The sequence below is a fragment of the Microcaecilia unicolor genome, chromosome 8 (genome assembly GCF_901765095.1).
Source record: "Microcaecilia unicolor chromosome 8, aMicUni1.1, whole genome shotgun sequence".
Lineage (NCBI taxonomy): Eukaryota > Metazoa > Chordata > Amphibia > Gymnophiona > Siphonopidae > Microcaecilia > Microcaecilia unicolor.
Window position 1 is genome coordinate 174,300,105 of NC_044038.1, and position 27,943 is coordinate 174,328,047.

At 44.7% G+C, this 27,943-nt stretch overlaps 1 protein-coding gene across 2 annotated transcripts; it reads left to right on the forward strand.

The window, feature by feature from the left end:
* Nucleotides 1-27,499, forward strand: LOC115476182 (E3 ubiquitin-protein ligase RNF14-like). 2 transcript variants are annotated; one of them, XM_030212412.1, is made up of 8 exons: nucleotides 1-109; nucleotides 5,128-5,289; nucleotides 7,403-7,554; nucleotides 8,534-9,052; nucleotides 9,973-10,198; nucleotides 13,188-13,327; nucleotides 13,597-13,725; nucleotides 27,432-27,499. In XM_030212412.1, exons 2-7 carry the CDS (start codon nucleotides 5,136-5,138, stop codon nucleotides 13,690-13,692), a joined length of 1,287 nt encoding a protein of 428 aa, XP_030068272.1. In that variant the 5' UTR covers nucleotides 1-109; nucleotides 5,128-5,135; the 3' UTR covers nucleotides 13,693-13,725; nucleotides 27,432-27,499. The 2 variants fall into 2 exon arrangements, with proteins under 2 accessions (XP_030068272.1, XP_030068271.1); XM_030212411.1 differs by lacking the exon at nucleotides 27,432-27,499 and adding an exon at nucleotides 20,388-20,926.
* The last annotated feature ends 444 nt before the right edge of the window (nucleotides 27,500-27,943 follow it).

The following is a 27,943-nucleotide window of genomic DNA, read 5'->3' on the forward strand; positions in this document are numbered from 1 at the left end:
GAGCGTCTGATGTAATGTTTAGTGGCTGGGTGCTGGCAACAGCCCGAGCCGCCCACTTCCTGATCGGGAGTTCAGGACACAGATCTTCAGAAGCGACTGTGTACCAAAGGTAAGGGACTCGGAGTGAGCGTTCAGCGGGCAGGGGACTGGCTTCCCGTCCCGAGCCTTGGAGGCATATTTTCAAAGCACTTAGCCTTCCAAAGTTCCATAGGCATAGAAACCTATGGAACTTTGGAAGGCTAAGTGCTTTGAAAATATGCCTCTTACTCTCGCCGCCGGTGGGCTGGAGCGAGTAATCAACATCCTCCCTCCTTTCCCACCCTACCGTCACGGTCAGGGCTGGAGCTGTTGGGATCCAGAATGAGGAGGAGGGGAAGGCAGTTTAGAAGGAGAAATACAATGAGAGGAAGGCAGGGAAAGTCCGAACGAAGAGGATTTTGTTTGTCCAAATATTCAGGGTCCTTTTCAGCCCTTTCGATTTCCCATATCAAGATTAAGCCTCCTTGAAAGCTACTCCGAGAGGTTTGCCTATAGAGATTATCAATAGAAATCAAACAAAATAAAAAATGGAAAAGAAAATAAGATGATACCTTTTTTTATTGGACATAACTTAATACATTTCTTGATTGGCTTTCGAAGGTTGCCCTTCTTCGTCCGATCGGAAATAAGCAAATGTGCTAGCTGACAGTGTATATCAGTGGCGTAGCCAGAAGTCAATTTTTGGGTGGGCACGAGACAGTGGTTTGCTGGTAAATGTTTAACAACAGGCTCTCTCCCCGGTCCACCTCTGCGCCCCCCCCCCCCCCTCAAAATTGCAGAGCTGGCTATAGCCAGGGAGAGAGCCTGGGGGGGGGGGAGGCAATGCATTACTCTCTCCAGGAAAAAAAAAATATTAAATGATCCCAGGTTCCAATCTAATTCATGTTTAATGAGGGATTATATGCCATAAATAAATAAATATAAACTTTTAATGTTGAGCACCTGATTCTCAAAGTGGACATATTCCAAACACTATAATGAAAATAAAATGATTTTTTTCTACCTTTGTTGTCTGGTGACTTTGTTTTTCTGATCACGCTGGCCCAGTATCTGATTCTGCTGCTATCTGTCCTCTTAACTCCGTTTCCAGGCCTTCCTTTCCATTTATTTCTTTACTTTCTGCCTTTCTTCTTCATTTCTTGCCCTACATCTGTAAGTAAAAGCTGGGTCCTCCACAGACTCGACTGTCCAGTGGATCCAGCTTCTGCCTATTTTCTCCATCCATGAGCTGTTTTTCTCCTCTCTTCCTTTTCCCTCATATATCCTTCCTCTCTTCTCTCCCCTCCATCCATGTCAGCATTTCTTCTCTCTCCCTTTCCCTCCATCCATGTGCATCTCCTTCCTCTGTCTTCCCTCCCCTCCATCCATGTCCAGAATTTCTTCTTTCTCCCCTCCATCCATGTGCATCTCCTTCCTGTCTTCCCTTCCTTTTCCTCCATCCATATCCAACAATTCTCTCCCTGCCCTCCCCTCCATCCACCCATGTCCAGCAACCATCCTCTCTCCATTGCCCTTCCTTCCATCCATCCATGTCCAGCAACTCTCTTCTACCCTCCCCTCCATCCACCTATGTCCAACAACTCTCCTCTCCCCTGCCCTCTCCTCTATCCACCCATGTCCAGCAACTCCCCTGCCCTCCATTCATCTATCCATCCATATCCAGCAATTCTCCTCTCTCCCCTGCCCTCCATCCATCCATCCATATCCAGAAATTCTCCTCTCTCCCCTGCCCTCCCCTCCATGTCCAGCAATTTCTCCTCTCTCCCTGGTCCTTGTCCTCCCATCCATGTCCATCGATGCTCCTCTCTCCCCTTTGACCATCTCCCTCTCATTCCCTCTCCAGCACTCCCATTCCCCCCTCTGTCTCTCCCTTACCCAGTCTCCTAAATTCCTCCCCCATCTTTCACCCACTTCATTAGTCCCCCATTCCCCATACTCTGTACTTACCACCCCTCCCAGTCCCATCTATCTCCTGCTTCTTCCTTCTGCTCACCACCCCTCCCAGTCCCATCCTTCCCTCAGCTCACTACCCCTCCCAGTCCCATCCTTCCCTCTGCTCACCACCCTCTGCTGAATAAAGAAGACAACGTGGATGCAGGCAGCACAGCAGCTCACTGGTTTGCTTGCTGTGCTTTAAGTGAATGGCGACGGCTGTGCAGGGGAGTAGAAACAGAGATTATAAATCAATGGCTTCCTTCTGTAGTCGCAGCGGCGAACTGGCGGGCGGCGGCAATAAAAGCATAAAGCAGCGAAGCTCTTCGATTCCGTCCTTCGCTTTCCGTTTCCTGCCCTCTCAGCGTCCCGCCTTCCTTTGATGTCATTTCCTTTCGGGCGGGACGCTGAGAGGGCAGGAAACGGAAAGCGAAGGACAGAATCGAAGAGCTTCGCTGCTTTATGCTTTTATTGCCACCGCTCGCCAGTTCGCCGCTGCTGCCAGTCTGGAGAGATCAGCTGGGTGGGCGGGCCTGAGCTGAAATTGGGTGGGCCTGGGCCCACCCAGGCCCACCCATAGCTACGCCCCTGGTGTATATAAGTGAAAACATTCAAGCATTACTATGACAGTCTGACAGGGTGGGAGGATGGGGGTGGGTAGGAGGTATAGAGATTGTACTTATCCTGGCTGCTGAAATTGCCAGGTAGGAAAACTAAAAGGCTGAAACTTCTCAACATTGGCTTTGAGGCCATTTAAAATAGAACAGCAGTGTTTGGTGGGCTCTTAACAGGAACTTATAACCAACTGGTAGGTCGCCATTTAGTTTGCCCATATTAGGAAGGATCATGAAAAACATTGATTCCCCAACCCCCCCCTCCCCCCAGCTTCCCATCATCTTTTGATTCTTTGTGAAGCAGACAAAATAATTCCATCAAACAGCAAGATGATACACTTTTGATAAAACCACTGAGGGGGATCACCTGGCATTAAAATTAGTGATCAACCTTTTTCATATTGCAGTACGTTTACAAGGTGCAAAAATTGTCAAGGCTCACCATCCGTTTTTTAAGAATATATTTTATCATTTAACAAATGAGTATTAAGATTCTGGCCAATATATAAAACTATTTAACCGGACAGGAACAGCACCTGGCCAGTTAAATAGTATTTTACCGCCTATCTAGCAATATTGAGTGGGAGATAGACGGCTGTCTCTTGCTGAATATCACCAATTAGCGCTTAGCGGATAGCTGGTGATACTGCACAATATAATTGGTTATCCGTGAAGATTCAGCGCATTGGTGGTCAAAGTTTGCCACCAAAATAAGTGAGAGGTCCATTATATTTTTGCATGTGGAGATCAGCACATGCATGTGTGAGTAGATCAGGTGACCTCCGATGCTGCTGCCCTGTGTGTGTGTGTGTGTAAGTGATGTGAGCCTTGCTGACCTCATCCTGGGCAGAGACAACATGCAACTTCACTGAATTATTGAAGGGAGGAGGAGCAGGGCCGTGCCTAGGGTCTCTGGCGCCCCCCTGCAGACTATCAGTTGGCGGCGGCGGCACCCCCCCCCCCCCCCCCCCCGTGAAAATGATCGCTCACCACTTGCCACACTGACAGGAATTGTCAGCAATATTCTTAGAAACAAACTGCTATACATTGCAAAATAAGATAGCAGATGTAAATTCTCAAAGTGGACATATTCCAAACACTAAAATGAAAATAAAATGATTTTTTTCTACCTTTGTTGTCTGGTGACTTTCTTTTTCTGATCATGCTGGCCCAGTATCTGATTCTGCTGCTATCTGTCCTCTTAACTCCGTTTCCAGGGCTTCCTTTCCATTTATTTCTTTCCTTTCCTCCTTTCTTCTGCATTTCTGGTCCTCAGCTTCTGCCTATTTTCTTCATCCATGTGCAGTTTATCTCCTCTCTTCCTTTTCCCTCATTTCATCTCCTTCATCTCTCTTCCCTCCCCTCTATGTCCAGCAATTTCTCCTCTCTCCCTGAGCCCTGCCTTCCCATCTATGCTCCTCTGTCCACTGCCCCCTCCATTCATCCTATTCCAGCAATTCCCCTCTCTCTCTGAGCCCTGCCCTCCCAATCCATGCCCATCCATGCTCCTCTGTCCCCTGCCCCCTCTATTCATCCTTTTCCAGCAATTCCCCCCTCTCCCTTCCATGACCCCTCCCCTCGCATCCATGCTCCTCTCGCTCCCATGTCCCAGTTGGCCTGGCCCGCCCTCTTCTCCCCTCCCCCTTCGCATCCATGCTCTTGTCTCTCCCCTGCCCTCACGCTCCCATTGTTCAACTGCCCGCCCTCTTCTCTCCCCCCAACATCCCTTTTTTTTTTCTTTTTAAATTTACCTCCGTGGCAGTTCCGGCAGCGCAGCGTCAGTGAAGGAGGCGGCGCTGTGCTCCCGACGTCTCTAGCATTCCCTTCGCTGTGTTCCGCCTTCTTCTGACATCAAGGAAATGATGTCAGAAGAAGGCGGAACACAGCGAAGGGAAGGCTAGAGACGTCGGGAGCGCAGCGCCGCCTCCTTCACTGACGCTGCGCTGCCGGAACTGCCACGGAGGTAAATTTAAAAAGGAAAAAAAAAGAAAAGGGATTTTGGGGGGGGGGGGAGAAGAGGGTGGGAAGTCGAACAATGGGAGCGGGAGGGCGAGCGAGGTGAGCATGGTGCGGTGGCGCCCCCCAGAGGGGAGCGCCCCCCTGCCATGCTTACCTCGCTTACCGTGTTGGCACGGCCCTGAGGAGGAGGCAGTACTTGGACATCTTGGAGAACTCTCGGTAGGTAGGTGGGTCACTGAGAGACTCATACACTCCCACGGGATCACCGTGGACCTGCATGGGATTTCTATGGGGTCCCCATGGACCTAGAGGGAACGCCTGTGGGATCGCCACAGACTTCCTCAAATCCCCTTCCCGTGCAATAGCTCATTGCGACACACCAGTTGAAAAACACTGGATTAAACCCTTGCTCTGTTCTAACTGTCCACAAAATTGACAGAGGCAAGTGGCACCTTGTAGTCTAACCAATTTATTGAGGCATGAGCTTTCAAGGACCAGAGTCTCCTTGGTCAGAGGCCCACAGTCTATGGTTTGAATAGAGTAATAGCACTTAAGAATTTGGATGACTTCTTTTATTCCGCAGAGAAAAACATGTCCCCAGAAGACAGAGAGGCCCAGGAAGATGAACTGCTATCCCTTGCTAGTATTTACTCAGACAGCGAGTTCAAGAGAGCAGAATCTGTCCAAGGTGGGGAGATTAGTGTATGTTTGGAGCTGCCCCAAAAATTCAGAATATTTATGAGCGGTAAGTCAATGTCTTTGTATTCTTCAGGTTATGGCTTTCCAGTTGTACTAGACTGTGGGGTAAATATTCACCCGGTGGTGGCTTTAGCCCCGATATTCAATTCTTAGCCATGTTCAGGCACCAGCATTGACTATCCGGGTTTAAGCAGCCAGTTGTCTCTTGTATGGTTAAGTGTGATATTCAGCGACAGAAGAAACAAACCTCCACACTGGAAAACCAGAGTCAAATGCCACAGTGAAGGAGACAAAATGGATGATGCCAAAAAACTTCTACTGGACTCTAAAAAGTTCACAGCAAAAGTTTATTGCTGTGAACATTTTAGAGTCCAGTAGAAGTTTTTTGGCATCATCCATTAAATTAGTCTCCTTTACTGTGACGTTTGACTAAGTGTGATATTCAGCATTTCCCTAGGTGACACCACATAAAAATAGGGAATTAATCATTGAAATTATTCTTCATCTAAACTGTATTTTATTACAAAAATAATACTTAATCCATTACATAAAACCGCCCTTTATATCACCCTCCACGTGGATCACACAATGCCACACCATATTATTGACTCAGTCTTCCTAACTAAATGTTCATTGTTGAGCTTCTTATGTTTATCCACAATCAGTGGTATTTGGAAGACTTTTGCAGCCACTTATAAAAAAAAGAAAAGCAGTTATCTGAAGATTAATGAATAAATCCTCAATGTCCTGTATTGTATAAATCCCCCCCCCCCCCCAAAAAAAAAAAAAAAACCATGGAAAAAAATTGTGGATAATAAAAGGGTCCTTTAATCAAATAAATACTGTGCAGTTATAGTCCACGTAATTCTGATGTAGCCCATCAATATCATCAAATTGAAGATCCAGATACACCTCAGAATGTTTCTTTTATTCTTTTTTTTCTGGTTAACAGCTCTATGCAAGACTGTGTTTCACCAAAGGGCATCTTCAGTAGCTGTTAAGATGCCACCTTTTATGGGTTGGGTTGCTGTTGACCACAATACAGGAACAGAAATGTAGAATGTGCCAAAATCATTCAATATTAAACTTATCACATAAAATACACTTACATTTGCCAACATCAACACATTTTCAGTGCATCTTCATGGGCAGGGCTACTAGGGTTTGAACTGCCAAATATGCTGACACATGCGCACTCAGGCAGTCCTTAAATACCACGATCCACATACCAAATCGCATGATGTCACCATTATCCATAAACTGAACTCAACTGATTATCACTTTCTATATGTTACATTACAAAACTTTTGCCTATTCCACTTCTTTATTTAATCCAAAAGAGTGAAAGGTCTGCCAAGAAAAAATAATATGTTGTTCCACTCTTAACAATTTCAGAGCTATATTGCCCCCCCCTCTTGTAGCATTATATTGTAACAATACTGGGTTGAGATGAAACATTTATTACATGATTTAAAGTTCTCAGTATTGTTACAAGTTAATGCTACGAGGGGGGGGGCAATATAGCTCAGAAATTGTTAAGAGTGGAACCAAGTAAAAGTAGTTAAAATTGGTGAAATTATTACTTCAGTAAAAGTAACAAATGTTATCCTTTACAAGTAAAAGTAACAAACATTTTGCTTAAGTACAGTAACTAGTTACATTTACTTAGATACTATATAACACTACCCACGCTTTCTCCCCAGGGTCCTCCCCTCCCCAGATTCTAGTTGCATTTGTTTGGTATTGGATTAGAGGTATTCTCTGCTATGAATAAACTCCACAGTACTGCTTTTGAATCCTCGAGGGTTGCTTTTGTGGAGTGAATACCCCCACCACCGCTCCCGTGTGCTCCACCTTTACAATCCGTACTGTCCTGTCAGGCTTACTAGACAAGCGTTATCAGAGATATGGCTGAGATTCAGGGTTAGCCCTTGCCATGGAACATTTTATGGTAAAGTATTAAAAAATCCCCTTATTATACAATGCCATGACGTGAATAAAAAATATATATATATGTAAGCCACATTGAGCCTGCAAATAGGTGGGATAATGTGGGATACAAATGCAATAAATAATAAATCATAAATAAATAACCCCCAGCGATTTCCCTCAAAACCTTATAAAATAGTATAAAAAGGATTACCTTTTTTTTTGTTTAGGTGATTCTACCCAAAATCTTCAGAAATACAACTTCCAAGATGCTGTTTGCTTTCTGCCTCCAATTTTCCTGAATTTTGAATTTCCACCAGATTACCCATCCTCCTCTGCTCCAGAATTCACCCTGTTCTGCAAGTGGCTATCTCCTGTTCAGGTACGGTCAACCACAAATGCCTTCTGCATTTACTGTTCTTACATGTCATGGTTTTATTTGCATGCCTCCAAGCATCTGATCCATCTAGCCCTCCCCATACAGTCACCTTAGTCCCTACCCTAAACACCCCTGCACACCCCCACTACTCCCAAACCCATTCCTGGTCTTACTGAGGGTCAGGTGGAAGCAGTAGCAATCTCACATTCAAAATTCCTTCCTATGATATCTAGCAGCAATTTTACAGTATTTCTTCTAGGGGCCAGACTGTCAAATATTTGGATTGGTGGGGGGACTTGAATCCCAGGATGAGTGGACATGGGCAAGAAGATCAGATGGCTCGTTGAGGAGGTAGATTTGGGGGTGAATGGTACTGCAAGATGAGGGTATGCATTCACACTGGGGAGCAGCAATTTTAAAAAAGTTGCTTGTCCGCACATGTGAGTTAGGGCAACACATTTGTTTACTCACATTCAGCTTTTTAAAATCGCTGCTCCCTCTGGAAGTGGGGAGCCTTATATGTGCAGTCCTGCACCTTTGTTACAAGAGGCTCTCCATTTGGCACAGCCTCTTATACAATACTATGGAAATTTTTCATCCCCAGACCGGGATGTCTAAATTCCCCTCTCCACAACTAAAATCTGCCTCCACCTCTCTCTAGAACACTAGGTTTCAATTTATTTAACCAGTGTCCCAGTGTAATGTTATCGTCTTTAAGTGTTTCCATTTTCTGGTGGATAAACTGCTCCTATATTAATTTATTTCTTTAAAGTATTGAAATAGATTAGTCTTCTAAAGAGAGTTACAACATGCTTGTGTGTATAGAGGTGGCCCATTGACAACCAGGCTAAGATTTTGACTCTTGAATGAATTATGTTTCTATTTTTGTGCTATCAGATAGAGAAATGAAGTACAGCCATGATGCCTCAAGGTGTGGTTAGAAGCACTATGAGTCATTTCATTCTCTTCTATCATTTTCCAGCTCACCGCACTCTGCAAGCAGTTAGATACTTTGTGGGGTGAAAACAGAGGCTCTGTTATTTTATTTACCTGGGTGCAGTTTCTTAAAGAAGAAACACTGACATATCTGCATATTGTGACCCCCTATGAACTAAGAGTATATGACCAAGGAAAGCAAAACTGTAAATCTCTGATTCCAAGGAAAGAGAATTCTGACTCATGTGGGGAATCTGATAGTGCTGACGGGGAAGCCTTGGATGAAAGAGCTATACAGGATGTGAACTCTTTATCAAGCCTGATCAGGGACATCCTGGATTTTGACCAGGCTCAGCAGAAGAAATGCTTCAACAGTAAGCTGTACATGTGCAATATCTGCTTCTCGGAGAAGCTGGGCAGTGAATGCATGGACTTCAAGGAGTGCCAGCATGTGTACTGCAGTGCCTGCCTGAAAGACTACTTTGAAATTCAGATCAAGGAAGGCCAGGTTCAGTTCCTCAACTGTCCAGAACCAGAGTGCACTTCTGTGGCTACACCTGCCCAGGTAATTTACTCAGTTGCCTTAATGAAATATGGCTGTAGTCTGTAAAGCAATGATGCTCACCTGTAGACAGCAGGATTGATAAACCTCACAAGTGGGTGATGCAGTCTGATGGCATTGGATTGGAGGAGTCAACACTACAAATTACGTTTTTGCAGCCCTTTGTTTCCTCCCAACCCAAATAGCCCCCATGTTTTTTGGGAAGGTATTCAACCAATGAGTGTTCCAAGCCTCAGTCTGGAGTTTCAACTGCCTCTCTCTGTACATTCTAAGCCTCATTCTGGAATCACCAGAGGTTTGGACTACACCCCCACAGGAATCCCATGGCAACTTCTTCCATCCCTGCAAGAATCTCGCAATCCCTATTCCTGTGCAGTTCTCTAGTTTGATTCCCACCACAGCTCCCTGTGACTCTGGGAAAGTCACTTTACCCTTCATGGCCCCAGGTACAAAATAAGAAGCTGTGTATAATATGTAAACTGCTTTGAATGTAACCACAGAAAGGTGGTATATCAAGTCCCCTTTCCTTTTCTCTGCGTGCTTCTAACTTTACTCTGAGCTCTGGGAGAGCAGAGATGTTACCCACAAGAAAAATAAAGTTTCCCTTAAAGTTAGTGTACAAAAAGTAATGCACGTTCCAAAAGGTTCCAGGATACCCATGACTTGGAAGAAAATCACCACTAAGATCAGGATTGCACAGCCAGCTGTCTGCCCCCTGCCAAATCGAGCCAAACTGGAACATTCTTGGATGGAACTGTAGCTAGTTATCAATAATCTTTGTGACTTTGTTGATGTCCCATCAATATTCAGTTTTACTAGCGAAGTAGTGGTCCTCCTACAGGTTGCCATTTCTTTGGATGGTTATGATCATGGTGGTGCTGCTGCTGTAGCAGGTGCTGTGTTTTTGCCCTCTCTTCTTGCAGGTGAAGGAGCTAGTTGGTGAGCAACTGTTTTCCCGCTATGACCGCCTCCTCCTGCAGTCCAGTTTAGATTCAATGGCAGATGTGGTGTATTGTCCCCGCCTCAACTGTCAGATGCCGGTCATGCAAGAACCAGGCTGCCCTATGGGAATCTGCTCCAGCTGTCGCCATCCCTTTTGTACTCTTTGTAAAAGGACCTATCATGGAATATCACCATGCAAAACTGAAGGCAAGTCTTATATGTTTAGAAATTCAGTAAAATGTGTGGTTATGTTTGGAAGCAGGGGGAGTTCCAAAAGACTTGGTAAAAGCATTGTAGTTGCATTTATAGGGAATGAGGAAGAGCGTCACGTTTTCCAAAGCAGGAACTAGGTTAATGAGCCCTCGGGCCACTGCTGAGGAGCAGGAACAAGACAGAACTCAGATAAGAACAGCAAGACTTCACCTGCACTAGCCGCCCTTCCCCAGGAGTTGAGCCCCTGGCTGCAGGCGGCCGACAGGACTTACAGAACAGGGTAGGAACTGGAAGCTGCAAGCAGCCACTAAAACAGGGAACAAACACTGACAAACATGAGACAGAACTGAAAGCTGCCAGGCAGCCACTGAACAGAAACTAAACACAAAAGACAGACAAGGAACAAGTCTAGGAAACAAACAATAACCCTAAGCTAAACTACACACAAACTAACTAGCATCAGACAAGGAACTAGAATAAAAACCAAGCTAGGCAGAAGTGCAACAAGCACCAACAAACCAGGGCCTTAGGCGATGCAAAGGCAAAGCAGAGAGTTTCCAAATGGCTAATAAGCCCAGCAGCAGCTGAGATTCAGCTGCAGCAATCACCAGGCAGCTACGGGTGCTGTGCAGGCTCAAACAAGACAAGCAAGTCTGGCAGGCCAGAAGATCCGGATTGGACTGGGCTGAAGTCTGAAACGGGAAACAGCACACAGACAATCCAATGCAGCCACCAGGCCTGGCCACCAGGGGGCGAGATGACTGAGAGCCTGAAACCAGGGCACGACCGTGACAAAGAGTCAGCTACAAATCTTGGTCTAATTTTGGTAGTGGGACAACCTGTCTTCTACAGAAATAGTAATATTCTAGGGCTGTGGTTCTCAACTCAGTCCTCAGGGCACACCCAGCCAGTTAGATTTTCAGGATATCTGCAAAGAATATGCATGAGAAAGATTTGATACAAAGGAGGCAGTGCATGCAAATCTCTCATGCATATTTATTGTGGATATCCTGAAAACCCAACTGGCTGGGTGTACCTCTATTCTAGGAGACTACCTAATTTGACCAATGAAGATGCCAGCTCTGCAGAATTTGCAGATGCAAACTCCCTGTGGGGGAGTATTTTGCCAGGATGACCCTAGACCTGATTGTCACTTCTGTTCCCCGCAATGGAGTAAGAGTGGAGTGTGGGAGCAGTTTTCACACAGATTTTCTCTGCAGGTAAACATTTGTGTACCTATGGAAAATTCCTTTGTGCCTAAAGGTATTGAGGTGTGTAAGTGGGGTCCATTCTGCTGAAGGTATGCTCTTTTTAAGATGGTACTAGAATCTGTCATTTAAAAAAACATGTAAGAATGATGAAGGCTCCAGAAGCTGTACTTCAATTGATTCCCAAACCTGTCCTAGGAAACCCCACTTAATCAGGTTATTAGGATATCGACAATGAATATGCATGAGATAGATAATTTGCATATCAAGGAGGCAGTGTATGTGAATTGATCTTTGAACATTCATTGTGGATGTTCTGAAAACCTGACTGGCTGGGGTTTTCAGTGGAGTGGAGGAGTCATAGGAGCCAACTTTTCAAAATGATTGGGGGTTCTGAAATTTTTTTTTTTTTTTACAGGTGGTGCATTCCCCACCCCTCCCCCTCCCTCGGCGTTCTAGCCCCCCCTTCTCCCTCAGAGTTCCAGGCCCTCCCGCCTGCCCTCCTAGTTCCAGGGACCCGCCCTCCCTCTCTCTCGCCTTTCCCTCCCTCCCTCTCGCCTTTCCCTCCCTCCCTCTCTCTCTCCTTTCCCTCCCTCCCTCCCTCCCTCCAAGTTCCAAGGCCCCCCTCCTTCCGAGTTCCAAGGCCTGCCTCCCTCCCTTCTGAGTTCCAAGGCCTCCCTCTCTCCCTCCGTCCGAGTTCCAAGGCCCCCCTCCCTCCGTCCGTCCTTTCGAATTTCAAAAGCCCTCTTCTTATTTTTTTTTTTTTGTTACATTTGTACCCCGCGCTTTCCCACTCATGGCAGGCTCAATGCGGCTTACATGGGGCAATGGAAGGTTAAGTGACTTGCCCAGAGTCACAAGGAGTTGCCTGTGCCTGAAGTGGGAATCGAACTCAGTTCCTCAGTTCCCCAGGACCAAAGTCCACCACCCTAACCACTAGGCCACTCCTCCCTCTTCTTACCTCGCGTCAGTGAATAGCGTGCACTGCAGGCTCGTTGGCGCTTCAGCCTTCCCTTCTGTCTCTCAGCTCTGGTCTGGTCCCGCCCTTGCGGAAACAGGAAATGAGGGCGGGACCAGAACCAAGAGACAGAAGGGAAGGCTGAAGCGCCGACGAGCCTGCAGTACACGCTTTTCACTGACGCGAGGTAAGAGGGCTTTTAAAATTCGGACGGGCGGACGGAAAGATGAAAGGGGGGCCTTGGAACTCGGACTCGGAGGGAGGGGTGGCCTTGGAACTCGAAGGGTAGTAGAGTAGTTTTAAAATTCTGGCTGGGCTGGAAGGGAACTTCCGGTCCATAAAATATTGGGGGTGCTCGAGCACCCACAGCACCCACGGAGTCGGCACCTATGGGAGGAGTAGCCTAGTGGTTAGCCAGTGGACTTTGATCCTGGGGAACTGAGTTCAATTCCCACTGCAGCTCCTTGTGACTCTGAGCAAGTCACTTAACCCTCCATTGCCCCTGGTACAAAATAAGTACCTGAAATATATGTAAACTGCTTTGAATGTAGTTGTAAAAACCTCAGAAAGATGGTATATCAAATCCTATTTCCCCTTTCCCCCTTCCCCTAGGACAGGTTTGGGAATCGTTGCTGTACTTCAATACAAACTTGTGTAAATTGATGGATCTGGGATGCAAAACCCCAGGACCTGGCAACTGGCAAGCAAGAAGGAGAAAGATAGCAAATCTGATTTAGACTGTTGAAGAAGTTCCGGGCTGAGATTTATTTATAGCAGAGCACACACTGAGAGCTTCTATTTTTGTACATCTCTTTAGAACCAATGGAGACAAATATAAAGGTTCCCCGTATACGAACTCGCAAAAGAAGAAAGCAAAAAATTGTGGAAGAGAGGCAAAGTGCCACATTTTTAAAAGAAGAGACACAGACATGTCCTGCTTGTAAAGTTCCCATCCAGGTTAGTCAGAGAAGAGAAACAGCCTGAGAAGTGCTGTGTGGTTGCAGAGTGCTATCATATGTATAATAATTAAACTTCAACCTAAATTCTTCTCCAAAAGTAGCCCCATACAACAGTTTCCCAGTGAATTTGGATCTTGATGCTGCAATTGACTGTTGACATAACTGTACAAGAAATTTATACCAGGCTCCTTCATGCACTTCTCACATTTTAAAACAAAATTCAGAGCTGTTCCCTATCATTTCTAGTGATGATATGTTTGTTTGCAGAAAGACGGCGGTTGCAACTTTATGGTCTGTTCTCAATGTAAGCATTCCTTCACCTGGATTCCTTTGAAATCTTTGTCATCAGACAACCCAGCATAATTCCTGCTGAGATGTAACATTAGACTTTGGCAGGTACGTACCTACCCATTCACAATCTTGACCTCAAATAATACTGTATGCTACATAGAGGTCTAGAAAAATTCCATCTCTTTCCGTTGCATTGCACCATACCATAATCAGGGCTAGATTTACCAAAAGACACTCCTGGATTACCGCATACTATTTACCACAGGCCATAGGCGCCCCGTATAAGAGGCTTGGGGAGGCTAAGCCTCCCCAGCCCAGCTGTGACCTTCCCCGCCTGCCTCCTCCTTGAAATGTAGCCCCGACTTGAGTCCCACTGAATTCTGCTGCTGCCGCCGCTTCTGTTGAGCGGCGGCAGGAACAAGCATCGCACTGAACCGCTGCCGCCACTTCTCTCCACAGCCAGCATAAGAACAAAAAGAAGCGCGGGGCCGCAGCAGCCTTCAGGCATGTGCTGTCAGCTCTGCCATCCTCTGCCCCTGCTGACATCAATTTCCCGTTCTGGGGGCAGAGGACTGGCAGAGCCGACAGCGCATGCTTGAAGGCTGCTGCGGCCCAGCGCTTCTTTTTGTTCTTGTGTCAGCGCTACTGTAGAGAGGCCCGGAGGGAGAGAGCATGGCTGGAAATGGTAAGGAAGTGAGGACGCTGGAGGAAAGAGAGAGAGAGTGGAAAAGAGCAGGGGAGAGCCAGAGAGAGATGGGGAGAGAAAGAGGGGCCATGGAAAAGAGAAGGGGAGAGCCAGGGACATGGAAAAGAGCAAGGGAGAGTCAGAGAGAGATGGGGAGAGAAAGGAGGGCCATGGAAAAGAGCAGGGGAGAGCCAGGGACATGGAAAAGAGCAGGGGAGAGTCAGAGAGAGATAGGGAGAGAAAGGGGACATGGAAAAGAGCAGGGGAGAGTCAGAGAGAAGATGCTGGATGGAAGAGGGGTACAGAGAACGAGAGATGAGTGGAAAGATGGGGAGAGAAAGAGGGGACATGGGCAGGAGATAGAGAGAAGCTGCTGGGGAGAAACTGGGGGAGACCCTAGCTGTCAGATGAGAAATGCTGAATGAAAGGAGGGAGAAAGCGGGGAAAATGCTGGAAGGAGGGGGCAGAAAGAGGGATGACGCTGGATGGAAGGTTAGGGAGGGAAAGAGGAAAGACACTGGAAGGATGGGGAGAGAGAGGACATGCTGATTGGAAAAGGGTTGAGAGAGAGAGAGAACTGTCTAGAAGGAAGGGGAGATAGACGGAGACAATAGACGGAAGGATTGGGAGAGGGTAATGGTGGAAGGATAGAGAGAGAAAGAGGGATGACACTGGATGGAAGGGTAGGAGAGAGAGAGAAGGTGCTGGACATGGATGGATGGAGGGGAGGGAAGACAGGAAGGAGATGCACATGGATGGAAGAGAGGAGAAATCTGGACATGGATGGAGTGGAGAGCAGGGAAGAGAGGAGAAATGTCGGACAGGGATGGAGGGAAGGAAAGACAAAGGAAGGAGATGCACACGGATGGAGGGGAAGGGAGAGAGGAGAAATGCTGGACATGGATGGAGGAGAGTGAGGAGAAATGCTGGATATGGATGGAGGGGAAACTGCTGAATTTAAGAGCTGTATCGGAACACTGAAGGATAGGGACAGGGCTACAGATGGTAGACAGGACGCATAAGGACACAGGAGGATGGTGGACATGGTGAGAGAAAAAAATATCAAATAGAAAGAAGACACTGCATAAAACATATATGCTTTGAGCAACTGCTTTTTTTCTTGGACATATTATACATATCTAATATCTAAATTTAATATAAGATATTAATTGTGACTATTTTACTTTTGCGCTTTTTTTTCTGTATGCTGTCAGACAGTTATGGATGTAAGCCACACCCCTGGCACCACCCACTAACCCTGCCCCCGTTAGCCTCCCCAAACAGTTGGGCCACTGACCGCCTATGCCACAGGCCTTATTTATGCAACAAGATCTTCTATTAACTAAAAGTGTGTCAACATTAGCACGAAATACAAGGTAGCGTACATGACAAAATTATCCTCCACAAGGCCTAGATTTATAAACACATCAGCTAGGTTAACTGGGCAGGGCCTATTTTGGCCCTATGTTATAAAGACACATAGGCACATATGTGTTTTTAAACTAGCACAAATCCTGCTGAATGAAGCACTTAGATCATGGATGGGCAATCTGCAGCCAACGAGTCCATGGGAAGTATACATAGAAAATGGCCCACAGAATCCTCATTAACCACGGTTTTGTTGCCCTGTCCCACCAACCAAAAGCTAAAGGTGAAACTAAAACCAAAATTCGGTCAGCCTCTACTGCTATTGTGTCCTTCATTGGGACAAGACTTGTTTGACAGTGTTAGCAACTGTTTGGAAAGACAGACGTATATGGTAACGGACCATCCTGGTAATTTATGTTCATTTGGTCATCACGTTGAGTTTTGGCAGTGAATTATACGGCACATTTGTTAATTTTCAGTGTGCAGTCCACTAGCGATAGTACTGACATTCATGCGGCCCTCTCTGTATAAAGGTTGCCCACCTCTGTGTACGGCCCGCTAGGGATAATACTGGCATAAGAACAGAAGAGTAGCCATACTGGGTCAGACCAATGGTCCATCTAGCCCAGTACGCCCAGTACCCTGTTTCCAACAGTGGCCAATCCAGGTCACAAGTACCCGGCAGAATCCCAAATAGTAACACAACATTCCTGCTACTAATCCCAGGACATTCATGCAGCCCTCTCTGTATACAGATCTATCCGCTGTATTTGACACTGTCAATCATGATTTACTTCTTGCCACACTGTCCTCTTTTGGGTTCCAAGGCTCTGTCCTTTCCTGGTTCTCCTCTTATCTCTCCCACCGCACCTTCAGAGTATACTCTCATGGATCTTCCTCCACTCCCATCCCACTATCTGTTGAAATTCCCCAGGGATCTGTCCTTGGACCCCTTCTCTTCTCAATCTACACCTCTTCCCTAGGTTCACTGATCTCATCTCATGGTTTTCAGTATCATCTTTATGCTGATGACACCCAGCTATATCTCTCCACACCAGACATCACCGCAGAGACCCAGGCCAAGGTTTCGGCCTGCTTATCCGACATTGCTGCCTGGATGTCCAACCGCCACCTGAAGCTGAACATGTCCAAAACCGAGCTCCTCGTCTTTCCACCTAAACCCACCTCTCCTCTTCCTCCACTCTCTATCTCAGTTGATAACACCCTCATCCACCCCGTCCCATCTGCCCGCAACCTCGGAGTCATCTTCAATTCCTCCCTCTCCTTCTCTGCACATATCCAACAGACTGCCAAGACCTGTCGCTTCTTCCTCTTCAACGTCAGCAAAATTCGCCCTTTCCTATCTGAGCACACCACACGAACTCTCGTCCACGCTCTCATTACCTCTCGCCTTGACTACTGCAACTTACTCCTCACCGGCCTCCCACTTAGCCATCTATCCCCCCTTCAATCCGTTCAGAACGCTGCCGCACATCTTATATTCCGCCAGAACCGATATACTCATATCACCCCTCTCCTCAAGTCACTTCACTGGCTTCCGATCAGATACCGCATACAATTCAAGATTCTCCTCCTTACCTACAAATGCACCCGGTCTGCGGCTCCTCACTACCTCTCTACCCTCATCTCCCCCTATGTTCCCGCCCATAACCTCCGCTCACAGGACAAATCCCTCCTTTCAGTTCCCTTCTCCACCACTGCCAACTCCAGGCTCCGCTCATTCTGCCTTGCCTCACCCTATGTTGGAACAATCTTCCTCAACCCCTACGCCAAACTCCCTCCCTACCCATCTTCAAATCTCTGCTTAAAACTCACCTCTTCAATGCTGCTTTCGGCACCTAACCTTTCGTGAAATATAGTATGCCCTATCAGACGGACTCTACACTTGTCGTTAGATTGTACACCTGTCTTTTAGATTGTAAGCTCCTTGAGCAGGGACTGTCCTTCCATGTTAAATTGTACAGCGCTGCGTAACCCTAGTAGCGCTTTGGAAATGTTAAGTAGTAGTAGTAGTTGCCCACCCATAGCCTAGACTGAAAGTGCAGATATTTACAGCCCCTCAGGATCAGGCATGTGAGCCCATAAAATAAGTGGAATGGCAAGTATTTTATATATAGTGTGTTAGTTGTACTTCTAAACTATGCTGTACCCTGTCTAGAGGTGTGCACAGGGACGTAACCTGGTCCCCATCCATCCCCAGTCCCTTCTTTTCCATCCTCATCCTACTGGTAACATTCCCTCATTATCCCCGTACCAAGTGACATTTAAAAGTTTTGTAAATTCAAACAAAACATACAATGCATCCTATAATGTGTTTAAATATAATTCAAAACAATAGGCATCACTTTGTTAAATATGCAAGAAAAAACATGCTGTTATTGTTAACATAGAATCCTCTTTCATTTATTTATTTATTTGCTTATTTATTTTATTTATTTGTTACATTTGTATCCCACATTTTCCCACCTATTTGTAGGCTCAATGTGGCTTACATAGTACCGGAGAGGCATTTGCAGACTCCGGTATGAACAAATACAATGTGATGTTGTGGTAAGATAAAGTTCATGTGGTAGAGCCACATTAGGAATCGTAGAGCGGAAGAGTTGTGTTATGTTCATTATGTGCTTTAGTTTTTTTGTGTAGCCAAGTTCAGGCATTTAGGTTGGGTCGGTAGGGTATGCCTTTTTAAACAGGGTGGTTTTTAGTATTTTCCGGAAGTTTAGGTGGTCGTATGTCGTTTTCAAGGCTTTTGGTAGCGCGTTCCACAGTTGTGTGCTTACGTAGGAAAATCTGGATGCGTAGGTAGATTTGTATTTAAGTCCTTTGCAGCTTGGGTAGTGTAGATTTAGATATGTTCGTGTTGATTCAGATGTGTTTCTGGTTGGCAAGTTGATTAAGTCTGTCATGTATCTAGGGGCTTTGCCGTAGATAATTTTGTGCACGTGTTCTTTGATTGGGAGCCAGTGTAATTTTTTGTGGAGGGGTTTTGCACTTTCAAATCGCGTTTTTCCAAATATAAGCCTAGCTGCCGTGTTTTGAGCAGTCTGAAGTTTAAGGTTTGTTCTTTGCATCCTGCATAGATTCCATTGCAGTAATCCAAGTGGCTTATTACCATTGATTGTATCAGGTTGCAAAAAGTTTCCCTCGGGAAGAATTGTTTTACGCGTTTGAGTTTCCACATTGAGTGGAACATTTTCTTTGAGGTGGATTTCACTTGGCTCTCCAGTGTTAGGTTGCGGTCCATTATAATGCCAAGGATTTTCAGGCTGTCTGAGATAGGGAGGGTGTAATCTGGGGTGTCGATAATTGTGGGGTTGTCCGTGCTGTGTTGGGATGAGACAATGTGTTTTTTCTTTATTGAGTTTTAGTTGAAATGCATTTGCCCATGAGTCCATGATGTTTAAGCTTAGCTTGATTTTGTTGGTGATTTCTGTCAGTTTAGTTTTGTAGGGAATGTATATTATGACATCGTCTGCGTAGATGAAAGGGTTAAGGCCTTGGTTGGATAAGGACTTGGCTAGTGGGGTCATCATTAAGTTGAAGAGGGTCGGTGATAGCAGTGATCTTTGTGGTACTCCATAGTCTGCTTTCCACGGCAATGATGTTCTTGAGTTTGATTTTACTTGATATGTTCTTGTGGTTAGGAAACCCTTGATCCAGCTGAGCATGTTTCCACTGATCCCGAACTTGTCTAGTAGTCTTATTAGTATATTGTGGTTTACCATGTCGAATTGGAGGAGGAGGATGTTTTTGCCTGTTGCTATTTCCTGTTTGAATTTGGCTAGGAGAGTGAGTAGTACTGTTTCGGTGCTATGGAGGGGGCAAAATCCTGACTGTGATTCGTGTAATATTGAGAATTTGCTTATATAATCTGTAAGTTGTTTGGTTACCATGCTTTCCATCAATTTGACTACCAACGGGATAGACGCTACTGGGTGGTAGTTAGTAATTATTTTTAGGTAAGATGTTGGTGTTCTAAGTTTTAGTCGAGGTGTTCATGGCAGTGGCGTACCAAGGTGGCGGCGGTCCGCCCCGGGTGCACGCCGCTGGGGGGGGGGGGTGCCGCGTGCCGGTCAGCTTCCTTTGTTTCCATGCTCCCTCTGCCCCAGAACAGGAAGTAACCTGTTCCGGGGCAGAGGGAGCATGGAAACGAAGGAAGCTGACCGGCGCGCGGCACCCCCCACCCCCAGCAGCATGCACCCGGGGGGGGGGGGGGTTCTTTTGCCGGGGTGGGTAGGGGGGTCCTTTTGCTGGGGGGGGTCGCGCTGCACCGGGGGGGGGGGGGCTGCACCCAGGGGGCGGGGCGCATCGGTGATCCGCCCCGGGTGTCAGCCCCACCCTAGGAACGCCACTGGTTCATGGGGATATAATCTGGTCCCCATGCAGTTTGGATCTGTCTCCTTCCATCCCCAGATTCTTAATGACCGTTTGGTTACCAACACCACATAATCCCACAGGTTTCCTATTGTCCTCATTCTTGTGCACACCTTGAATCCAAACCCTGTTCCTGAGCATGTGTACTACACATATTTTAGACATTATCTAATTTTTAAGAGCCCATTTATGCAAGTAAATCACAATGGTTGTCTTAGAGGGTAATTCTATAAGGGATCACTAGGAAAAAGCCTGATTCTATAAAGAAAAGAAGGCACGAATACTCATGTAAGCCATTTTGTGTGTGCTTATTTTGCAGGAATGAAAACTTACACCAGCCACACCTGGATTGCAAAAGAATGGGTGTAGATTTAATTGTATAATACACATACACAAATGTGTGCCCCAGCCAGACTCCAGCCATATACCCATCCACCTGCAAAGGACTATCATATCTTGGCGCATACTTACATTCTAGTCATTTATGTATGCATATGGACCACCATTTGCCTAAGTTTTTTGCCACCTAAAACTGTCTCGTACAGTTACCCTCTTATTGTCTTGCTAAACTACACTGCAAATATACGTGTCACAGCTTGGGGTGAGCTCTTGGTTCACAGCTGAGTTGATGCTACCTAGCCAACCTGAGGGCTGGCTAGGCCCTGACTTGCGGTGCATGAGACACCTGAGCAAAGGCTAGACTCAAGACAAGACTGGAGCTTGGAAGGAAGCAGGACAGAAACAAGGCTGGAACACGGAGTAGGACTAGAATAAGATAGAGGTAGGAACAGGAGACAAACTGGAACAAGGCTGCAACACACACTAGACAACTCTAGGAGACCTGTTGCAAAGGCATTGATTGGGAGTCAGGAACTTCCTTATCTAGACAGGAAGTGATGACATCAGCCAGTGCCCTCTTGCAGGGCTATAAAGGAAGTGCTGGGTTTCCAGGAAGTAAACAGATCCTTCTTGGCATGGAATGCTGCTTGAGACCGTAGAGAGCAGGTGAGGGGCGTGAAAATATGAATTTACATGTAGCTGTGACTGAAAGTCTGAGCCATTTTAAGAATTTGCAATTTTCATGTATTTTACTCTTTGGAGGTCACCTGAAGTCGCAAAACTAGGCAAACTATGGGCTGCTATTACCAAATTGCGCTAGTGATTTCTGCGCAGCAATGCCAGTGATGCCTATTTAAAGTGAATAGACTTTGTTGGCATTGACTTTTATTCCTGTTTCTGGAGATGGTAATGGTGGTACATGTAGCTTTGTAAACCGCCAGATCTTTAAAAATAGTTTGAAGAAACTCCATTTCAGATATTATCAAATACAAAAAGTATAGAAGCTTTTATTTTCTGAACTGTGCATAGTAATTTTTTAAAAATTTTGTATATACCACTTAATCCTGAAAGCTATCAAAGTAAGTTTGAAGTTTAATTTATTTTGATATATCAAAGTATAGATACTCCAGTGGCATAGCCACAGGTGGGCCTGGGTGGGCCAGTGCCCACCCACTTAGGGTTCAGGCCCACCTAATAGTAGCACACGTTTAGTGGTAGCTGGTGGGGATCCCAAGCTCCACCAGCTGAAGACTTCCATCTGATGGTAACGAAAACACTACTCTCTACAATACCAGTACCTGCTCATGCTCAGTTTTCAGTGTATTCCTGCTGCACTGCCAAGGTGGAAAGAAGCATTTTCACACCAGCTGAGATATTGTTTTGTGTGTGGGGGGGGGGGGGGGGAGAACACTTGGTGCCCACCCACTTCTTGCCTAGGCCCACCCAAAATCTGTTGTCTGCCTACGCCCCTGAATACTCTTTCTGAACAGTTTATAATAGTATAATGCCAATTACAGGAAAGGGAAAAAAACTAAAATGAGCACAGCAACAGTACTTTTGATTGCTGCATTCATCTCAGTGTTGTTTATTTCAGCTTCCATCGCTCCAAGTTGTGAAACTAACTTTCACAAGAAACAAAACTTTGTTACATTGGTCTTCTTTTATGGAACTCTCTACCTGAAGACGTGAGCAGTTTATCAAGCCACTTTGGGTTTTGTGAGATTCTCAAAACATGGATTTTCGAGAATGTCTTTGCTGGATCATAGACATATTAAGTCAATTTCTGACTGCGATGACGGCTTATTATTTCCTTTGATTTTGGTTAAGAATTATATTGTTTGGTTTTATTTATTTGAACATTCATTACCATCTCATTCATTAACCATCTCTCTGACCTCATGTGCAACTTTCTTCAAATCAGTCACCTTACTTTCTAATTCTTCCTACTTTCTTACTCATCTATATGTTACAACTTTGCCTTACTCTTCACTACCAATTACAATGTTCTATTATGTATTGTGTAGTCATTGCAAGTAGCAGTGGCGTAGGAAGGGGGGGGGGGGCGGTGGGGCGGTCCACCCTGGGTGCACGCGCTGGGGGGGTGTCGGCTCGCTGGTTCCCTGCTCTTTCTGCCCCGGAACAGGTTACTTCCTGTTCCGGGGCAGAGAAAACAGGGAAGCAGCAGAGCCGATGCAGCTCCCAGTGACGTGCACTGGGGGCGGATTGGCCCTCCTGCCTGCCCCCCCCCCCCCCCGCTGAAAGGTAGGGTGCGTTTCTGGGGGGGGGGGTGCGCTCCAGAGGGGGGGTGCCGTGCCCTGCACCCGGGGGGGGGGTGCACAGTGGCGACCCGCCCCGGGTGTCAGGCACCCTCGCTACAGCACTGGCAAGTAGTATACCATCTACTACCTATGTATTCCAAGGGAAATCTGAGTGTAGTTTCCCCAGGTGCATGTCTGTTTTCGTTTTTTCTTTAATAAGTGGACCTCAATGCTTCCATTCCTGGATTGTCACCCTTAAAGGTGCATCACATCCTTGCCTTATCATAAGACTTCCAGGCTTATGCTTGGCTATTGAATAACTTTTGCTGAGCGGACGCTAGTAAGATCATGGGGGGATGTCCTTGAGACAGCTCATTTCGGAGCGAAACGTGCATGTCGGGCAGCCTAACCCCTGAGTCTGATAAAACTAAAAGAAAGAAGATAAGTTCAATTTAAATTATGGGCTTTAATAAATAGAATGAATAAGTTAAGAATACTTTAATGAACCAATGAAGAGGTTGATGTTTGCTATTATCGCCAGATTGAGAAACTGCTGATGATTGCACATCACCGAGGTTCATAGGGAATGTATACTACTATATTGAAGATTTGAAGAATGTGGGGTATTGAATACTACATATGAATTAAGTTCAGACTGGGTAGGAAGAGTCTCTATTTGTGAGTATATATAAGTAAAACATCCAAGTATTTCATTGACAGTCTAACAGGGTGGGGATGGGTAGGAGGTTTCTAGTAATGCAAGTAGTGTGTTTTCACAGGGTGTGTATGTTAGAAAATGACCAGCAGTGAGACACGAGTGGTTTTTCTTGAGTTTTTTACATTGGTGTCTACACTGATGGTGAAATTTAAAAGAAATTAAAGGACCAGTGATAGGATCAGCTCCAGAATATATCCTGGAAGTCTTATGATAAGGCAAGGATGTGATGCACCTTTAAGGGTGACAATCCAGGAGTGGAAGCATTGAGGACCACTTATTAAAGAAAAAACGAAAACAGACACGCACCTGGGGAAACTACACTCAGATTTCCCTTGGAATACATAGGTAGTAGAAGACACAAAACCAAGGGACCCTAATATAAGGAAAATTAAAGTACTATACCATGCCATACTTCGTATTGTTACTTGAATATTTTTCCTGCTGTAATTGCTTATTGCTCATGTTTGATCTATTCTTACTGTACACTGCCTTGAGTGAATTCCTTCAAAAAGGTGGTAAATAAATCCTAATAAATAAATTGCACTTGTACCTGTTTTATGGTAAACTGTTTTAAAACTTAACTGTATTAAGCGGTATATTAATTCACCAAATCAAACTACAATGAGCACAGGACAGAAAAGGAAAGGGGAGGAAAGAGTCCATCTCTTGTACTACAGTTTATTTTCAGGTATTTTTCTGTCCCAAGAGGGCTCACAATCTGAGTTTCTACCTGAGACAATGGAGGGTTAAGTGTCTTGCTCAAGATCACAAGTTGATGCAGTGGGATTTGAACTGGGCTCAACTGGTTCCCAGCCCCATTGGTCTAACATTAGGCTAATATATGTCAGGCAGTGAGACCATTCACCATGTTCCTGTTTGGATTTGTAGAATAGTTTACACTTAATTTTCTCCACAAATTCTATTAAACAGGTTTCATGTTATAGGCCAAATGTACTTCCATACCAAGATATTTAGAGACAGTTTAAGTTATGGCATAAAACCAGTTGCTGCTCTCATCTGTGTATTGCTCCATGGTGCGACCGCACCTCAAATACTGTGTGCAATTCTGGTCACCGCATCTCAAAAAAGATATAGTGAAATTACAAAAGGTACAGATAAAATGATAAAGAGGATGGGGATGACTTCCCTATGAGGAAAGGCTAAAGCAGCTAGGGCTCTTCAGTTTGGAGAAAGGACGGCTGAAGGGAGATACAATAAGAGGTCTATATAATACTGAGTGGAGTGGAAGGAGTAGACGTGAATCACTTGGTTATCTGAAAATAATAGGACTAGGGGGTACACAATGAAGCTACTAAGTAATAAATTTAAAACAAACTGGAGAAAATATTTCTTCACTCAATGTGTAACTAAACTCTGGAATTTGTTGCCAGCGAACGTGGTAAAAGCAGTTAGCATAGCAGGATTTGAAAAAGGTTTGGATAATTTCCTAAAAGAAGAGTCCATAAGCCATTGTTGAGATGGACTTGGGAAAATCCACTGCTTATTTCTAGGATATTAGTTGAGACCGTCACTCTGTCCCATATATTAAAATAACAAACAAAATACACAGAGTGTATAAATGCAAATACGATAGTCTTAGAGAATTCTAGACTAAAGTGAAGGAGAGTCTCATACAGGGTACTTAGTAATATTATTTTCACTCAATAGGTGAATATATTACATATATTCATGTCATAATCATTGACTCAACCTCCACCATCCCAATTGTGATAGCAAAAAACAACTTGCTCTGCTTTTATTCTATATGTATGTGTGTATTCATCAAAAAAACACACTGCACTTATCTTAGGCAGAATGGTGCCCTCTTAAAACCCCGACAGGTTCCCGTTTCGTATTAACTTTGTCAAGGGGGAGTGGCTGCAATTCTGTCAAGGAAAAAAGACAACCCAAAAAACAGACGTCAAGTCTCTTGTACATATACCTTAACCCTATTATTTAACTTATCTAAATATTCGCATTATCTTTCTAAAAGCGGCTAATGGCTTACCCGATTCCTGCCCCAGGCTTTTGTGTGTGCTAGCTTAAAAAAATGGCGGACAGCGTCTATTTATTGCCATATAGTCAGCTGATGGTGTTACGTCAAGCGTTAATCTGTAAGGACCATAACGAGGCTCTTAAAGGTATAACGGATCTTAAAAAATCTATAACTGATCTTAAAAATAGCTTACATCTACTATCTACGGCAAGTGTTGGAAAACGTCATGGAGAAACATTATGAAACCTTATCGACATTTGGTCCAAAATTTGAGGGAGCCAAAAAGAAAATGTACTCGAAAAAAATGTACTCGAAAAAACTGTAAGACACCTCCAATGGATAAGTTAGAGAAAATTATAAAAAATTAGAAAAAACTTCCCCATTGGATATATGTGTTTAATCCTGCTGGTTCTATTGTTTCTAATGTGAAAATCCAATAGGTCTCACGTTGCAAGATTCTTCTATTGAGATCACCTCCTCTTTTCAAGGGGAGTATTTGCTCGATTACCATGCATTTTAAATCTTCTATAGTATGCTTGAGAGACACCCAATGATGGACTAAAGGTGCTCCGAAATTTTGGGCATTTATTCGTGAGCGATGTTCAATCAATCTTTCATGTAAAGATCTAGTTGATTTGCCAATGTAATATTTGCCGCACGGACATACTATATAGTAAATGATGCCCACTGAATGACAAGTGGTGTAGCTTTTCAATGTGAATGTTCTATCATTGCAGGTGAAGCTTATGCCTTCAATCGTAGCTGGACATGTTTTGCACCGTGGTTTCATGCATTTGTAATGTCCTGTGGGTTTCATCTGCTCGTTGTTCTTTGATGTAGTCGGCAAAACAGCAGGACTCAAGATCTCTTTAAGATTTTTAGAACGTGAAAATGCAGTTCTAATGTTATAGTCTGCAAACACAGGGTGGGATCTGATAATATCCCAATGTTTTCTGACTATCCCTGCTGTTGATTCACCGCCTGGGGTATATCTAGTGACAAATGTCATGATATGATCATCTTGCTGTCGTTGTTGTGATCCCTGTAAAAGTAGATCTCTATTGTTGAATTTTGCTCTAGTATATGCACGCTTGATTACTTTACGTGGATAATTTCTTTGTAGTAGTTTAATGCCAAATTCCTCTGAATGTGCTTTATAATCATTCTCAGTGGTACAGATGCGCTTGAATCTCAAAAATTCTCCATGTGTTTTCCAACACTTGCCGTAGATAGTAGATGTAAGCTATTTTTAAGATCCGTTATAGATTTTTTAAGATCCGTTACACCTTTAAGAGCCTCGTTATGGTCCTTACAGATTAACGCTTGACGTAACACCATCAGCTGACTATATGGCAATAAAAAGACGCTGTCGCCATTTTTTTAAGCTAGCACACACAAAAGCCTGGGGCAGGAATCGGGTAAGCCATTAGCCGCTTTTAGAAAGATAATGCGAATATTTAGATAAGTTAAATAATAGGGTTAAGGTATATGTACAAGAGACTTGACGTCTGTTTTTTGGGTTGTCTTTTTTCCTTGACAGAATTGCAGCCACTCCCCCTTGACAAAGTTAATACGAAACGGGAACCTGTCGGGGTTTTAAGAGGGCACCATTCTGCCTAAAATAAGTGCAGTGTGTTTTTTTGATGAATACACACATACATATAGAATAAAAGCAGAGCAAGTTGTTTTTTGCTATCACAATTGGGATGGTGGAGGTTGAGTCAATGATTATGACATGAATATATGTAATATATTCACCTATTGAGTGAAAATAATATTACTAAGTACCCTGTATGAGACTCTCCTTCACTTTAGTCTAGAATTCTCTAAGACTATCGTATTTGCATTTATACACTCTGTGTATTTTGTTTGTTATTTCTAGGATAAGCAGCATAAAATCTGTTTTACTGTTTTGGTATCTTGCCAGGTACTTGTGACCTGGATTGACCACTGTTGGAAACAGGATAAGGTCTTGATGGACCTTTGGTCTGGCTCAGTATGTCAATGCTTATGTTCTGTCTCAACATAGACTGTGTTGTATTTTCACAACAGCAAGAAGACTGGTGTAGAATCTGCATGGCTGGTGCTCTTTCATCCGTGCAGTTTGGAGTGATGCGGGAATATAATGCTGAATTTTTATTTGCAATAAATGTGATTAAAAAAAAGAAATTTGCGTGTTTGTCTGTTCCAAAATGATTCCAAATGTCTGTTGGCCATTAATTTAATACAAGACAAACGTGACTCCCCTGCAGTTTCCGCTTCCACACCTCTCAGCTGTCTCACTTAGGGCTAGATGCATCAACCAAACGTTAAAAAATCTAAAATGTTAAAGTCCTTAACGAATTTAAAAAAACAAAGCACGCACCACGAATTAAAAAAAAAACAAAGAACGCACCAAAAAAACAAGTCGCACATGTTCGGTGCGGTACTCTAAAGTAGAATGCATCAAACTGGTGTAATCCCCGTCGGTAAACGGCCCCTAAAGCATGCGGAGAGCAGCCAAGCGTTATGCTGGCTGCTCTGCGCATGCCACAAACGTCAAAACAACCAAAAAAAGAAAACCA